The 15,496-nt window shown below is 34.9% G+C and overlaps 2 protein-coding genes across 4 annotated transcripts in view; one reads left to right on the top strand and one right to left on the bottom strand.

Moving 5' to 3' along the window:
- Positions 1-7,434, top strand: part of LOC106155330 (dual specificity protein kinase pyk3) — a 28,722-nt gene extending 21,288 nt beyond the window's left edge. The window contains exons 12-17 of one of the 2 annotated variants that reach the window (XM_087010419.1): positions 362-413; positions 2,341-2,429; positions 2,744-2,801; positions 4,576-4,765; positions 4,925-5,036; positions 5,957-7,434. In XM_087010419.1, the coding sequence (XP_086866545.1) occupies positions 362-413; positions 2,341-2,429; positions 2,744-2,801; positions 4,576-4,765; positions 4,925-5,036; positions 5,957-6,109 (654 nt within the window). In that variant the 3' untranslated portion in view covers positions 6,110-7,434. Of the gene's footprint in view, positions 1-361; positions 414-2,340; positions 2,430-2,743; positions 2,802-4,575; positions 4,766-4,924; positions 5,037-5,602; positions 5,733-5,956 lie in introns of those variants that run through there. The other variant, XM_087010420.1, reaches the window with a different exon arrangement.
- A 20-nt stretch (positions 7,435-7,454) lies between these two features.
- Positions 7,455-14,806, bottom strand: LOC106155337 (matrilin-1-like). 2 transcript variants are annotated; one of them, XM_087010416.1, is made up of 6 exons: positions 12,797-14,806; positions 10,831-10,993; positions 8,762-9,322; positions 8,481-8,501; positions 8,150-8,178; positions 7,455-7,687 (listed from the first exon to the last, which is right to left on the bottom strand). In XM_087010416.1, exons 1-6 carry the CDS (start codon positions 13,064-13,066, stop codon positions 7,685-7,687), a joined length of 1,047 nt encoding a protein of 348 aa, XP_086866542.1. In that variant the 5' UTR covers positions 13,067-14,806; the 3' UTR covers positions 7,455-7,684. The 2 variants fall into 2 exon arrangements, with proteins under 2 accessions (XP_086866542.1, XP_086866543.1); XM_087010417.1 differs by having other exon boundaries at positions 12,661-14,803.
- Between the last annotated feature and the right edge of the window lie 690 nt (positions 14,807-15,496).

Raw genomic sequence — 15,496 nt, 5'->3', positions numbered from 1 at the left:
TAATTAAATCACAGAGTTTTGTTTTAGCTCACGGTTTATAAGCTTTTCTAATGTTGTAGATGTACCTTATTTTCATATAAGTGCCTCTGAAAAGCAGTCATTCCGAAGCTAATGGGAAAATTAATGTTACCCTATATTTGTTGGGTTTCATGGTAAATCATCAATGTTTGAAATTTCCCATAGCCATATCATATTTTTACATTTCCTTCAAACCTTCCCCAATTCAGACTTTGAAAATGATAAACTTCTCGAATTGAAGTAAAGCATCTGATGTCAATATTTTTTCTAAAATATATAGAAAGGAGGATATATAATATATTTCGTTCACATTTATATATTATTATTCTATGTCCTGTTACAGAGCTGTCAAGGTGACATGTCCTGTACAAGCATTGTGGATCCAGACATGACCGGTAACTATTTCAGTGTTGCTGCTGACATGGCAGATAATCAAAAACGCCAAACCTGTCTTAAGTTTTGCCTTTATTGACCATGCACTATAAATAGGGTACGGTAAATAATAACTTTTTTTGGAAATCTCTCAGGGAACAGGTGATTTTAGAGGCAAAATGGGCCAAAAAGATTAGAAATTTGAGCTAGGAGCATTCTTTAGGTCGGTAATTTTACTATTTTTGAAAACGCATACAAAGCATATGCACTGCTTATACAGTAACTGTAGTAATTATATGTATACATATATAATTGTATTGAAGTGTTGAGTGAAGCACAAATTTTTGATAAGTGAGTGTTTTATATGGCACAAAATGATGCTAAACACACATGTGCAACTATTTTTTTCTCACAACAGCCATTAAGGATGGTAAAATGACAATTTTCAAAATGGCGGACAAAATGCCCTAACAAGGGTTTCAACATTGACAATTAAAGGAACCTATGTTTTTATTATGCTTTTTCTTATGTTTTTAAGGTTGTAAAATATTTTTTCTTATGTTAACACTGCCATTGTTACATTTTAAATGGAGTTTGGTTACCTTGTTGGTTGATAGTTTACTGTCAAGCTTGAAAGAAGAGCCAGATCTCAATCAGTCAGAACGAGGAGTGATAAGATATCTCAAGTTCTGCTGGATGTGAATTATGAAGAAGAATCAGAGTTATCCTGACCCCAAGCAACCGATGGGGGAAAGTCTTTAAATTATTAAAAAGAAATGGATGGAATTTTTTTATTCGGCACATAAGAAGGCGGGGAAACAATCACTATCATGTACTGAGACCAGCAAAGAAGATGCCTGAGATATATCCAATGTCTGGATGTCCAAGAGTATCTTTTCTCTCTTTGAGAACATTTACAACAGAATAACTGTATATTGAGACTACATATAAAAGGCATTGTGTTTATGTATGATGAATCTTAAATACTATTTGTCATGTTTTGATTGAAACCTTTCACTTTTGTGTATCATCCTTGCACTTCACAGACAGTTAATGTTTTAAATGTTCCCCAAATATATCATAATCCAACATACTTCTGTTGGGAATGTACTTCTCAAAGATTGGAATACTTTTTTTGGAGATACAGGCATTGGAGATTTCTCTGGCAACTGCTTTGCTAGCCTCGGCTTATGATAGGGATGTCTTCCGGCTTCATACATGTAAAACATGTAAAAATGTAAAAGTGTATCATCCATCCTATTGTAATAATTTAGAAAAATATTTACTTTATGGTAAGGTTACTAGTAATTGATTCTTCATTATAATTCCCATCCAACAGATGTTGGGAAATCATATCACTCATTTTGATTGATCAAGATGACGGAGGTTGTTCATTTTCCCCATTATTGAAGATTCTGGCTCTTCACTCTAGATTGACAGTTAACTGTCAGCTGACATGGTAACTGAACTCACTGTAAAATGTATCAATCTCAGTATTAACATCAGAAATAGATTCTACAACCCCAAAAACATAAGAAAAGACATATGACACACTATAATACCTTTAATTGTTGTTAATGAAGCTTTGGGTAGGCCGTTTTGGCTGCCATTTTGAAAATTGTCATTTTGAAAGCCTTAATAATTGTTTTACAAAAAATGATTGTCAGATTTGTGTTCTGCATCAAATTTCGCCTCAGAAAACACCTGTTATGGAATTTTTTTGAGATTTACCCTTCCCTACTATAAATGTGTAATTCATCCTCAGTTTCTTCGGTAGGGTTGCATATAGACAATGTATGATCTTTCAGGCCTCATAAATCAAAGTTTGCAAAGGTGTACAGTTATTTCCTTTAGCTTGTTCATAGAGAAATTTAAAGCTCATTTGTAACACTGTCTCTGTTGTAGGTACATATCTTAATACTAAATTGTATGTATAACAACTTTTTTCAGAGGTAAAAGAGAGAGTGGATCCTATCCAGCACGCCAAAAAAGGTCCGATTCCAGCTGCTAAAAGTCGGCTGCCAAAAGATCCTGACAGTGTGAGTTGATAATTTTTGTGATCAGTGGCCCAGATGATAATTCATATGTTGTAACTAAGCAAAACAGGTAAAAATAATGGCTTTCTCTATGTACCAAACTTCATATATAAGATAAAGTTATTGCTCATTAATCGTATTTTTCAATCCAGCTGACCAGTATCATCTCTGGCCTAAGCAATCCATATTTCTTTAACTTAATAAACTGTGGCATATAATAGATCGCAATGTGTTAGAAATGAAACACAGAATTTAATTGTTTCAGGTCACTATATTATTTCTGTATTGTTATATTATAATTCTCTGCCTTTGTACAGAGGTGTCAAGGTGACATGCCCAATCCCAGCAGAAGAATTGATGAACCAGGTGTTACTGGTAAGTAAATGTATTTTGTTCGTACTGAAGAGGAACAACCATGTCTAGATGACGGAAACTATCATAATTTTAAAAATCTAAAAAATAATAGTAAATCATATGTGGTGCCTTTACTGCATAAAAATCAGCTGCAGATAGCCTGTATTCAATAGTGTTGCTACCCCGAGCTCTCAACAGGAATGTTCTATTTTAAATTTATTTTCACGACTTAGAATACAGAATCTATAGAATTCTCACTTTTCCCATTGAAAAAATTCCATCATTTTATCATATACCGTACTAGTATTAAGAATGTGTATATTTACCCCGTGGACCATTTGAAGATTACACTGCGATTAATGCGGTGGTAAATACAATAGAGGGAGTGTATAATGATAGGGTCGCTAAACGATTGTTGACGGCATATAGTAACTAGCCTAATCCCCTGGTCGCCTGGGTAGCCATGCCCCCTAAGAGTACTTATGTAAACAAACGGAACTATCCTTTTGTTCAACAGCTTCGCGCGTGCAGCTGATTATGTATGTAGTGACACTATAGCTATCTGCATATAAATTTGTGCTAGCTGTTATTTGATTCAGTCTGCTGGGTCGGATGTTGTGGATCAGCCCACTGGTTCGTTGACTTATTATTTATTTATTTATTTTTTTTTTTTGAAGATTGGTGATGCAGATTTTGAGTGCTTAATTATTTACCCTCCTTCTAACAAGAGAAAGAGGAAGGGAGAGAAAAAGAGAGAGTGTCAAATGAAATGGGTAATGAGTAATACAATACATTAAATAAAGGGACTCGCGGTGGAAGAAACGATAGACTGTACATGTTTTGCATCAAGGTATGCCATTATAATCCGACATGGCCCATAACAGGAGGGATTATACTTTAAATACATTGTTGTATGACTTATATTTGTGCCGACTTATATTTTACTCTCGTTCATTTCGTGAAACTATTTCCTTGAATAAAGTTTTGCCTGTATAAATTTACTTTGTGACATGAAGTAATTAATAAAACACGCCTGTTGAAAAGGGGGCTTTTCGTAACTAATAAGGGTTCACTGTTCATAAAAATATCGTCGCTGTTCGTCGCCGCTACCTTCAGGAAATCGTACCCTCCGCTTGGATCACTTGCATTATTGGTTATCTGACAAATAAGGGCAATTTACATTTTAGCTAATAATTCTGAATTTACTAATATTTTGGCCTTAATTCGATGTCAGATTCATTGCCATGACGCAAAGCCACCAGAGTAACTGTTTAAATTTCCAAACATTCTATTTCGTTTTTTTCCTAATGTTTTTTTCCTAATATTTTTTTCATGTTTAACTTCTCAAACCTGTACGTACACCATTCTGGACTATTTTATTTTATCCAACTACACATATTAATACCACTAACTGCCCCCCCCCCCCCTCCCTAAACAATCAGACTAGAACGCGTGGCAATAAAAATGTATTGCTAGATCTTGTAAACACTCAGCGAAATGCACCTAGTGACTATATTCAATGTGCCGTCACTTAATTGCTTTTTCGATTTCATTAGTTGACGATAGTAATTGCAGTGAACAAGGAAGAGGAAATGCTGAAGACAAAGCAACGTCGGGTCTTTGTGTGACTTTCTCCCTAAACACTTTTTATGTTGCTGTCAAAGAAAAAGGAGCCGAGATAGCGATCATTTAACGTTTGATACACAATGTTCATTAATATCATAATTTTGGCGATTTATTGAGTAGGTTAGCATAATGTTGTTAGATTGAATTACTTTTTTTCACATTATTTTAGAGAGATTCCATGTATACCTGCTGCCTGCAACCAACTGTGCCACCTTTGGGGAGTGTCTGTTGCAGGTCACGTGGGAGAAGATAATATTATGGGATGTGGAGAATCCGAGGAAAATTCTTGAAGAATGGCCTATCACTGCTCTGCAGAGATACGGCAGCAACACCTATGAGTTTGTCTTTGAAGCAGGGCGGTAGGTTTCATTTTTGTTGCTATAAGAAAAGCTAATTGAATACAAAGATTGGTTAAATGTATTTTGTCATAATTATATAGGTAAGGGCAGAATGACTGATATATTTCAGAGAATTATGACATGGAATAAGATAATGTAATTTAAGATTTGATTTTTTAGATACTGCAAGACGGGAGAGGGTATATTTGTGATTAGAACAAATTTGAGTGAAGAAATCTATGCCAGGGTGAATGATGCCGCTTGTAGTATTGCATGTTCAGCAAGTAATAGGGTAAGCTATAGAAATGATGTCAATTTTACTACAGTGGCGGATTTAGAGGGGGTTCAGGGAGATTCAGTTTCTGAAAAATATACCATATCAATATTCCCCTATTGAAATTAGAATTTTGACTGGCGGAATCATAGTTCTAAACCAAAAAAAGGTCCGTTTGCTCTCAAAAACACCAAAAATATTTATTGGCTATATAGTAGGCCCCGAACCCCACGTCAAGAGGGCGATGGTGGGCTTTGCATCCGAGGTCTGTTGTTCCGCCCCCCCCCCCCCTTCAAATAATCCTTGATCCGCCGCTGTAATATGTGCAGTTTTACAGGTGTTTGCGCATGTTCTGAACACTATCTCTACCAAACCGTATTTGTATTGTTTTTTAATTTACTATGTAAAATTGTGTGGCAAATCTTTAAGTTTGCCGAGTCTCTTACTTGTTTAGTTAACACCTAGGATCCTTTCAAAATTCGCCATCATTGCTATGGATATTTGTACACATTTTATTAGATTTTTGCATGTTTTGGTAACAAACCAGTAAGCGAAAAAACATTTTTTTTTTTGTTTTATTTTAGATATGTTGTGTCAAGTGTGTTTTGGACTGGTACAAAGGCAGGTCTCTTTTGTAAACCAGCAAAATCTTAATAAGAAATGTTACTCTTTTGTTTGGTTAATTTTACTGGTTTTTTTTTTTTTTTTTTTTTTTTTTTTTTTTTTTTTTTTTTGTGTGTGTGGTGTATGTATTTTTGCAAACTTTGGAGTCTAGATTCAACATACGTCTCAACGCTTAATAGATATATTAGAGTAAAAGTTTACAGCTTTTATTTTGCTGCAAAACCAAGGATGAAGTTAATTTGGTGCACTGTTGTTAGGTTCGAATGGTTTGACCTCTGTTATAATAGCAAACTGAAAATATTGCTTCATTGCAGCCTGCAGACAGAGACCCAGCAAAGCAAGAGAATCCACTATTGCCAACCACCCAAACGCTTGCTGTCCAAAACCAAAGAGGTCAAAATTCTTTTTTTGCAAAGATTGCCAAGAAATTCAGGCGCTTTAAGAGGAAGGATTTTGACCACTATTGAGCAAACTTTGCAATATTTTGAGGTGACAATCGTACCCACAGTGGAGCATAATTTGTGATCATATTTTTTTCTGGAGACTAGTCGAAAAAGTACATGGGTATGTGTACAAGGGAGTGAAATGAAAGAATGGTTTACTGTGCTTATTGGGCTCAATTTAATAAAAATAATTTTAATTGTAAATAAATGACTTTACTGTAGTGTACGTAGTGTACGTAATATAGTGACCAGAATGATTTTTTTAATGGATTAAAAAATACACTTCGAGTGAAAACCACGATATTTTATTTAATTTTACAAACGTTAAAATATTTCTATTTGTTCCCAAATAGAACTTTTGATCCCATGATGATTTCAGGTAGATAAGGTGTTTTAAGTTGTAATGAAAACAAAATGAAAATCTGTATGTTTCACATGTAAGTAAATGTCATGATATCTGTGATGAATGGAATCATTTCTGCCTCAAAAGACCGAAGTAGAATTTTACATGCAATATACATTTCCGGTGCCAAAGCGATTATAAAAACGATGAAACATTAAAAGTATGTGCATATTTGTTTTATGATGATTATATGTTTAGGAGCAACTGTCCTATAATGTCAATATATTTATATACACACAGATATATATATATATATATATATATATGGATCTGTGTTTGTCTGTAAAGGAGCATACAGAACCCTTGCAAGTAGCAAGCTACACTCCTAAGAATATTTACCAAATAATTTTCGCTATAGGTTTGTTTTATTTTTAACTTATCTAGTTTAATAAAAAACATACTTTGAAGGTCATTAAGTGATATTTTTATCCTCTTCGTTATTTTCTACAACATGCTGGCACACTGCAGTAATCTATATGGAAGAAAAAGATAAAAATTAGTGGGCACCTTAAGCGTAATGTGACGATCTTCCTGAAGTACAACTGTTGTTGACTTCAGTGTTCTTTAATTGTGCCATTATTTACCTTCAACTTTGTAGTAGAAGGGTGATGGCCTCGCCATTTTTTATCAAACATTTTCCAGTGCCCGAAAATAATATTTTCTCTTTTTTATAGAAGCTTTTCTAAAAGGTATGTTTTTATGGTTTTTATATTTCGCACAATATTTAATGCTAAGAAAAAAGCGAAAAGGAGACTTCGTCTGATCTGCTGTTATTTTCCAAGGAGTTTGAGTTTGTAACTCTTCTTAATGTAAAACAAAATATTAATCTTAACTATTTGCTATTAATTGTATGTCAAACTGCGACGTTTTCCTCATTGCAAGGCTGCGTTAATCCCTGCAATCAAAACATTTATGTAGAGTAAAAATAAAAAAAATAATGACCAAAATCTAACACAACTGTGATGTTTGTCTTTGTTAATTTATTATAATCTGAAGATAAACTACATATCAGAAAAGTAATAATATCGCAAAATATGACGTCGTACTCATGAAACAATCCAAAAGCCAAGTGTCTATAAATCTCGGCTCGTCTGGTCTAGTAGAACGTAGGAATTGCATTACTTGAGAGTCTTCGTCCTACATACTTCAAATCCACCAAGACAAAAAGGGCGGCCCCCGCACTATCTTGGTAGTTATCACTGTCAAAAGGGAACAAAATTACAGTTAAATACACGTCATTATAATATATCATATTCGTATACAAACTGAAAGAATATTTGAAATAAAAAGCAGATAAGAAGCAAGCATTAAAAAAACATCCCGAAACAGACTGAAAAGACCAAATGTCGAATGAAATTGCCTACTAAGCAAAGACTTTTGAATTGTATATATATACAGATAGCAGGGTGCTGGCCAGGGTATGGTGATATCTAACAAGGATGGATGTGAGATGTCGGCTGCGACAGCCATTAGAAAAAGAAGACTAGTACACAAACTCAAAAACTCATAATCAAACAAGCAGACTGTAAGACTTTTGCAAGAAATTAGAAAATCCCCATAATACAAACATGGTCGTTATTATGCCCAAGATACAAATAACTTATGATAAATGGGGATAGTGGCCTTTTTTGTATAAGGAGAGAGAGAGAGGTCATACTTACTGTACTTGGTGCCGGTTTGGTGGTTATTCCTGAGAAAGGTAACAAAAATTAACAGTTAAATACGCCATATCAGCTAGAAGGTAAAGGTAAATTGAATGTGAATTGCCAAAATAAAATTTAATATATAACGCGGATCTAAAGATATATGTATATTATCTGATAAATTTAAGACTTTTGCCTTTTGGTAAATGAATATTGATAACGTCAACTGTTCATTTTCTACCGGTATTTTTTAAGTTAATTGTATTTGTTGGACATATACTTGGAATTCATATATATAAATTCGTAAGATGGGGAGCAATACGTGTTACCCTTGTCCTTTTATTCTTACCTGTAGGAACAGCAGTAGCCTCTAAAATGAAAATAAATTTAATCAAATACGACATTAGTATCTGTAGGTTGAAGAAATCGTTAAGATGAAAAGAAGTAGATAAGAATAGAGTCCATTCCTATATTTGTTTATGAAATTTAAGTATTAAGCACAAGTTGGCTGTCAATCTACATATATGAGTACCCATATTTTTCATTACGTTTGTAATATAGTATATAAGGTTAACGCTTTAAAGACGGAAACGCTTCAATTTCCGTGCTACTCTATTTAAAGCTATTCACCTTCACAAGCAGCCGTAGCTAACTTTGTCTCTATATTGGACAGCCCACTAAATTCTGTCACAGTAAACACATATTTGCTATCCGGTTTGCTAGCTATGGCCATCAGCTCGTCAGTATTAACAAGACTTCCAACCCCAACTGCGAACACAGACGCAATTTTACGCAGCATTTCTGCTTCTCGGACAGTCGCCGTTTTGTTGTCAGACGCGCCGTCGGCCACGACGATAACGATGTTCGAGATGTTAGACCTGTCGCCATTGGCAGCCGTGAAACTGCTGGTGCGGGCAGTGAAAAGTGCTAGGGCTGTGTTAGTACCACCTCTCGTCTGCTTGATCTTATCCACGGCGGCTAAGATGGCGGCCTTGGTGCTGTGAGTGTTGAGGTTGAACTCCTGTATCGCATTACTAGAGAACTGCAGAACGCCGACCTGTAGCGCGTTTGGTCCAACGTCAAATGTCTTCACCAAAGACTTAATGAATTGCAATTGTTTGGCAAAGTCGGGTGCGTTGACGCTACCAGATCCGTCTATGATGAACGTTATGTCTGCCTGGCCCTTGCAAACTGCAAACATAACTTAGTTTATTATTGTATTTTAGTAAATAAATGATATAAAATAATTTTTTAAAAATTAAAATAAATATTGAAAGAACAAAAAAGACAACGAAAAGATATGTCACGTTAGCTGGTTGAATGCTGAGTTAGGTGCCGGGAGAATGTTAGCTTACCATTAGCTTACCGTCCATGTGGTGCCTGGTCTATTTTAACAGACCCAAAGCTTAGCCGTTGGGGAATTCTCTTACCTTACTATCAGCTGGCAAAAAGAACCAACTCCTCTCTTACTTGTTGAGAAATTAAGTGCTCGTCCAAGCGTCTATTGACTTTTAGATGTGTTTTAGTGAAATGCAAATAGTGACTGTGGGCGTGTATGTGTGTATATGTACTTATCATACGTTTACTTGTTTTCTTCCCATTGTCTTGATTACAAGGAACTTTCCCTTCTCATGTGCAAACCACCATTCAACATTTCCTTGTTAGATAATGCCTAAGAGACTTGTTTTCAATTTAAGATATTAAAAAAATTGAATTACTCATGCTTAGTTTGCACATGTGGTTTACACATGCCAGAAACTTGCAAATTGAGAAATAAACCAATCAAATCAAACTATAAGTGACTTTGACATGAGCCTTCTTTTCCTACCACGAAAACAATTTCTACACTTGTTGACTCTTAAAGAAATTTAGTTTCACTCAATAATTTACGTTACAACACATGGTCTGAAACCGTGATCGAGATTACGCAAGACCTAAGTGCGAAAACGCCAGTGACCTCAATTACCCGATTGTATGATGTCAAAAAAAAAAAAAAAAAAAAAAACGGCAAATAAATTTTGTGTTTCGTTAACATGTAAATGTGCTTGAAAATTGCCTTCTTGATTTCTGCAAAGTGATTAAAAAAAGAAAACGACATCAGCTCTGGTGAATACAACATATCAAGCAAATAGTCTGTGAATTGATGAAATTCAGATTGATGTTTCCAGTCGATCTAGTATCTAATGATTTACTATCTGATAATTTTGAAGACTTATCTGGTCGGTAAATAAATATTGATAATGTCAATCGTTTATTCATTTCTAACAAAAAAATTGTATTTGGAGATTGACATTTATGGATTAATACCTATCTATCTATCTATCTATCTATAGGACAGGGAAATACATATGTTATACATGTCCTGCTGTTCTTACCTGCTGGTGTTGCAGTAGCCTCTACAAACTGAAATAAAATGACTAACAACGGCACTATAATCCGCGAAAGAAAGACTCGTTCAAATTAAACGATGCATATAAGCACGTGATTCATTGCCTCTATTACTACCTGAATATTCATGCTAGACACCCCTGTTTCCCTCCCCAGAGTGGATACTTATTTCAACACAAGTTCCAAACTCAGTTATAATTTCATATAAACATAACATAAACTTAGCCACATGCACTAGCGCTATAGCCATGAATATTCTAAGACAAAACTAAACGTAACTGTTGTTTGTTGCTACTTTATGTATTACTGACCTTTCGGTGCATTCTTTCTCTTGATTTTTACCGAGGCGATTCCCAGTGTGTCAGCGAGATTTGACACCGACGCATCGGTCTCCACTAGCTGTTCTTGTTGCACTTTTTTCTTGTTCTGCATTTCCATGCCTGTTTCGTAGAACTTCTTTTCCAATCCATCTACCTATAGCAATTAGGTAAAATGATTCACATTAAAGACAGTAAATCATTTGAGTTAATAACCTAAGTAGTAGTAAAGTGTGGACGAGAGAACCTGCTTTTCTCTGAAGGTCAATATATATTTTCAATGTAATTTAACAGTGAGCAGTGGCGTAAATGTTGGACCAAGATGCTGTACACAAGTTATTGTACACATCAAGTAACATTAGGGACTATGTGAACAGACTAGTTCTTTTTTTAACTGGTTTCATCTCTGATTATGTTATAATGCGTAATTTGGCATCATTAGCTTTATCATATCCGATTTTCACTTAAATATCTTTGTCACTTAATGGTGCCTCAATTTACACCTCATTGGTCACTATAAAAGTATATATATATTTGTGTGTGTCATAGACCAGATACCAATCTAGTCCACTTCCCAAGTGGCCCAGACCGCATCCCAATTGGGTCTTTCAATTGTCAAAATATTAATTGGCCAAGGAATTTACAGGTGAGCTGCCAGTTTTTTGTATGGCGTGTGTAATTAAATATGGTGTGTGTGTGTGTGTGTGTGTGTGTGTGTGTGTGTGTGACGCCTCCAAAAAAGGGTCCAAAATAACTTACTTTACTACTTACGCCAGATGCCGTAATCTTTATGATGAGGACACATTTACATGTGAATTTCCACCAGGGATATACTGGTACCATACCATACAATTTATATGAACAATTAACATGAATCTTCTTTTGTCCTAATATTTCATCTGATAAGCAATTATTAAACTTGTCGATTCCCCAACGTGATTTTTTTACTTCCTGTATGCATGTTCATTGGTGTTGTCTACAACATGCTGGTGCCCTGAAGGCCTATGTAAGCCAAATATAAAAATATGTAGGCTCTTTAAATTTCACTGGAAAGTTGCAAATCTAAAGGGGAAAGGTAGTTGTGATAACAATATATACTTTGTGCTGTGTTTGCTTCCAGTCTTGCTGTCATTTTATTCAAATGCTTGATGTTGAGTGAAGACAAGATTTTGATGTATTTTTTTCAGTGTCTTTAAAATGGCTAGCGCCTGATTTTATTTACACCGACTCCGTTTATTTGTAATTATTTGTTGATATAAGTCAGATGTCCTTGATCAGCTAAGAAGCTAAGAGAATGTTTATACAATGCTCAGGTATCAGAATTAAGGATGAAATGAGAAATGACAGAATCAAGTTAAAACATCCTTGACTTATCTTTGCTGGTGAACAAACATTTTGGCTACAAATTCGCCCTCACACAGCAAAGATTTAAGCAGTAAATTATCAATCTAAAATGAACGAATCGAATTTTATATAACTTACGTGGTTATAAGGAGGTGTCAGGTGATCAGAAAAAGGTGACCTTGTTAAATAAATCAAGGTGACCCATTTTTTCCCACAAAAACCGATCAAATGCCATAGCATATAGCTTCAAATCGTATAACTAAGAATATAGTAAAAAGCATAGTTTAATATTAAATGATATTTGAACGACTTTTCTCTTAGCTTTCTATACTGCATGTCAGATAAGTAGGCAAATTTACTACTAAAGAAAGGAGCAGTTTAAAGCTCTTTTATGGCTGATCGAGTGATTATTCAGTTTATCCCGTGGTATGTCGACTTTATACGAGTCGTATAAGAAACTGGTAGAAGTAGTGTACATACGTTCGTGGGAATCCACGCTCCACCGATGCTCGGTTCATATGTACCATTAAGAAAAACATCTAAAATCAAGAACTAAAATAAGATTAGGGCATATTGCATAAATACTTTAAAGTTAAAACTGCAACGGCATACTTACCTTTTCTTTGGTCGTCATATCAATCGTACGGGTTCCTGCATTATGAGTTAGGACCCCTCCTCGCAGATTGACAATGTCGTGTCCCCAAACCTTACAATGATGAACAAGAACCAACAACGTACAAGATAGCAAATGTAATACTGCCATTCTTAAACTGTATGCAGCAACAAGTGATGGTTTTCTACAAGGATGGGAAGATCCGTGTGTAAACGTGGAAGGTCTACGCATGCATTGTTTTACACAGCAGTCATGGGAGGGGTTTGATGTCATATTTCAAGCAGTTGTAATTGTATTGGGTGGCGCTGAACATGTGATCTAAAGTGGGTGTCACCTCCATTATCTTTACCGTGTCTTAGATGACACACTTTTTGAGCAACAGGTGGTTGGCACTGTGAAAATAAATTAGTGATATATTGAGGTTTAACAAAGTGAATTTACGTTGGTAGATTTCTGCGTTTGTTGTGAATAGTGTTGCCGTCTAACACACGCTATCCGACGATTTAAAGAAGGACTTTGGACAAACACACAAATTCACGTTTTTACCCTAAGTTACCTGTCCATGGACGATTTTAATGGAAATGGACAGCACCCTCAGTTTCTTGGGCTGCTAAAATATCACTGATCTACTGCTAATTTCCAGTAATTTTTAAAACTCAGGATGTGAAGGGTGAATTGAATTATCTAATTCATTAACAACAAGGCAAGATGGCAGTGGGATCATTTTATTCCGAAATGAGAATACACAACCATTCCTTACGATTGAAAAGGGAATTTAAGATTCTCGATCATCTTACATACCCTGTAATTGTAGGACATAATACGTCCCTAATTATATTCACCTCATTTTTACTCATTTTCACTGAACGAGAACCTACCCTGTACGTCTTTCGTACATGTGATTTTCCAAATGCTCATATATAACTGACAACTGGAATTCTATGTGTAGACAGACATACAGTACCTTCCATTGCACTGCCACACTTTAAATTTTAATGATATTTATGGGAACATACATACCAGTAGGTTTGCACCAGGATTATGCGTATTTGCAATTTATTTGCTGTAAATGACTTTTCGGTTTTTCTGACATCTCATTAGATTAGCAACTATTAAACCTAGGCCTATCAATTCCATTCAATATTTATTTCTGCGCCCTTTTTAGGCCTCATCTTGATTTTTGTTCCTGTTCATTATTATTTTTTATAATCTGTTGAAACTGCGTAGGTCCCTATAAACCAAATATAAAATATACAGGCTCCTTCAATTTAATTGGAATATTGGAAGTCTTCTATAATGGAACTGCAGTCTACTTGGTGCTGTGGTTGCATCCAGGCATAATGTAGAGGGGAATATCCTCTATGTCATAATTATCCAAATGTTCAAAGCTGAGTGAAGGATAAATGTTGATATATGTTATTTTTTAGTTTCTTTTAAATGGGTTGCAACTTATCTTATTCATACATACATTGATTTCATTTATTTATTTATTACTATTATTTACTTATTTAAATCAGAAGTCTTTGGGAATAATAGAATGGTAATATGATGTACATGAATCAGATTTAATGATAAGAAGTAAAACGACAGAATCAAGTGATTATGTCTTGACTAATATATTTTGGTGCGCAAGTATATGACCAGCAATTCACCTTCTTGTTACAGCTTGCTTTCTTGGCACACTTTAAAATAGCATATTATCAATCAAAACCGAATGCCTCGAATTTTACATGAAATACTTTGTTATACGATGATATGAAGTGATCTGTAATAGGTGACCTTGTGAAGTAAATCAAGCTGACCCCAGTATAAATATGGAAGAAGGGTTTCAGATTTTGTTACCTTAGCTGATTTTTTTTCTTATTTTTTTCTCAAACAATACTCATACAATTGAGTTGGGAACTGAAAATTTGCTGATCGTGCTTAAAAAGCTATTTCCATCATTTTAAAGCTATATTTTGCATACCAATTTTCTCTTAAAAGTGGATACATAAAAGAATGTGCAAGATAGAAGACAAAACACTAAAGATGCCCACTGTTTGTTTGTGAACAATCACGAAATATTTAAACAAAGGCTTATTTAAACAAAGGCTTCTTTCTGGTTTTATCATGGGTAGAATTGCTCGATATCTCGATATCACTTGGAGTAAAATGAAAGATGCGTTTAATCGGTAGTATTTTATTGAATACTAAAAATGTTAACGTGATCTTCATACTGCTTGGGTGGAAAAAACAATGGTTATTCAAAGCTTGTAACTGTTCAGTAAGAGGGGGAAATGGAAATAGAAGCAGACACTTGTACATTGTGTTAGTCCGCCCATTTGACAATAATTACTATTATTTGTTCTCTATTAGCTTTACAGAAAATTCATCTGCGCGGAATGTCATTACACTAATGCTTCTTCATTACAACGCTCAGAGCAGTCCGTAAATCTAACGCACATGAAGTCACTATACACTGACAATCACACTTATCTTATATAAGTTCTCCTGCACTCTTAATTTTTTTTAAATTGCCATTGGTTTATAGAATCCATATTGTTCATTTTGTGTTTTTAGAACACAGTGAGACTTTAAATTAAGGGTGCCAACCAGTGACCACTTGAAAAAAGTGGGCCAAAATCACCAATTTTGGGATACACGTCTCTGACCGATCTATTGGGTATTAGACAACGGACTGGTCATTTACTTGTAGCAAGGGTG

Source organism: Lingula anatina, chromosome 4, assembly GCF_051362555.1.
Source record: "Lingula anatina isolate TDL-2025a chromosome 4, LinAna3.0, whole genome shotgun sequence".
Lineage (NCBI taxonomy): Eukaryota > Metazoa > Brachiopoda > Lingulata > Lingulida > Lingulidae > Lingula > Lingula anatina.
This window is presented reverse-complemented; position numbering and strand designations above follow the sequence as displayed.

What these genes read in the sequence shown, in the direction of transcription:
- LOC106155337 (XM_087010416.1), bottom strand. Translation starts at nt 13,066, where the DNA reads ATGACATCAAACCCCTCCCATGACTGCTGTGTAAAACAATGCATGCGT. An exon ending in ATATGACGACCAAAGAAAAG is followed by an intron (nt 10,994 to 12,796) that starts GTAAGTATGCCG and finishes TAATTGCTATAG; the next exon opens with GTAGATGGATTGGAAAAGAA. An exon ending in GGCTACTGCTGTTCCTACAG is followed by an intron (nt 8,179 to 8,480) that starts GTAAGAATAAAA and finishes TACCTTTCTCAG; the next exon opens with GAATAACCACCAAACCGGCA.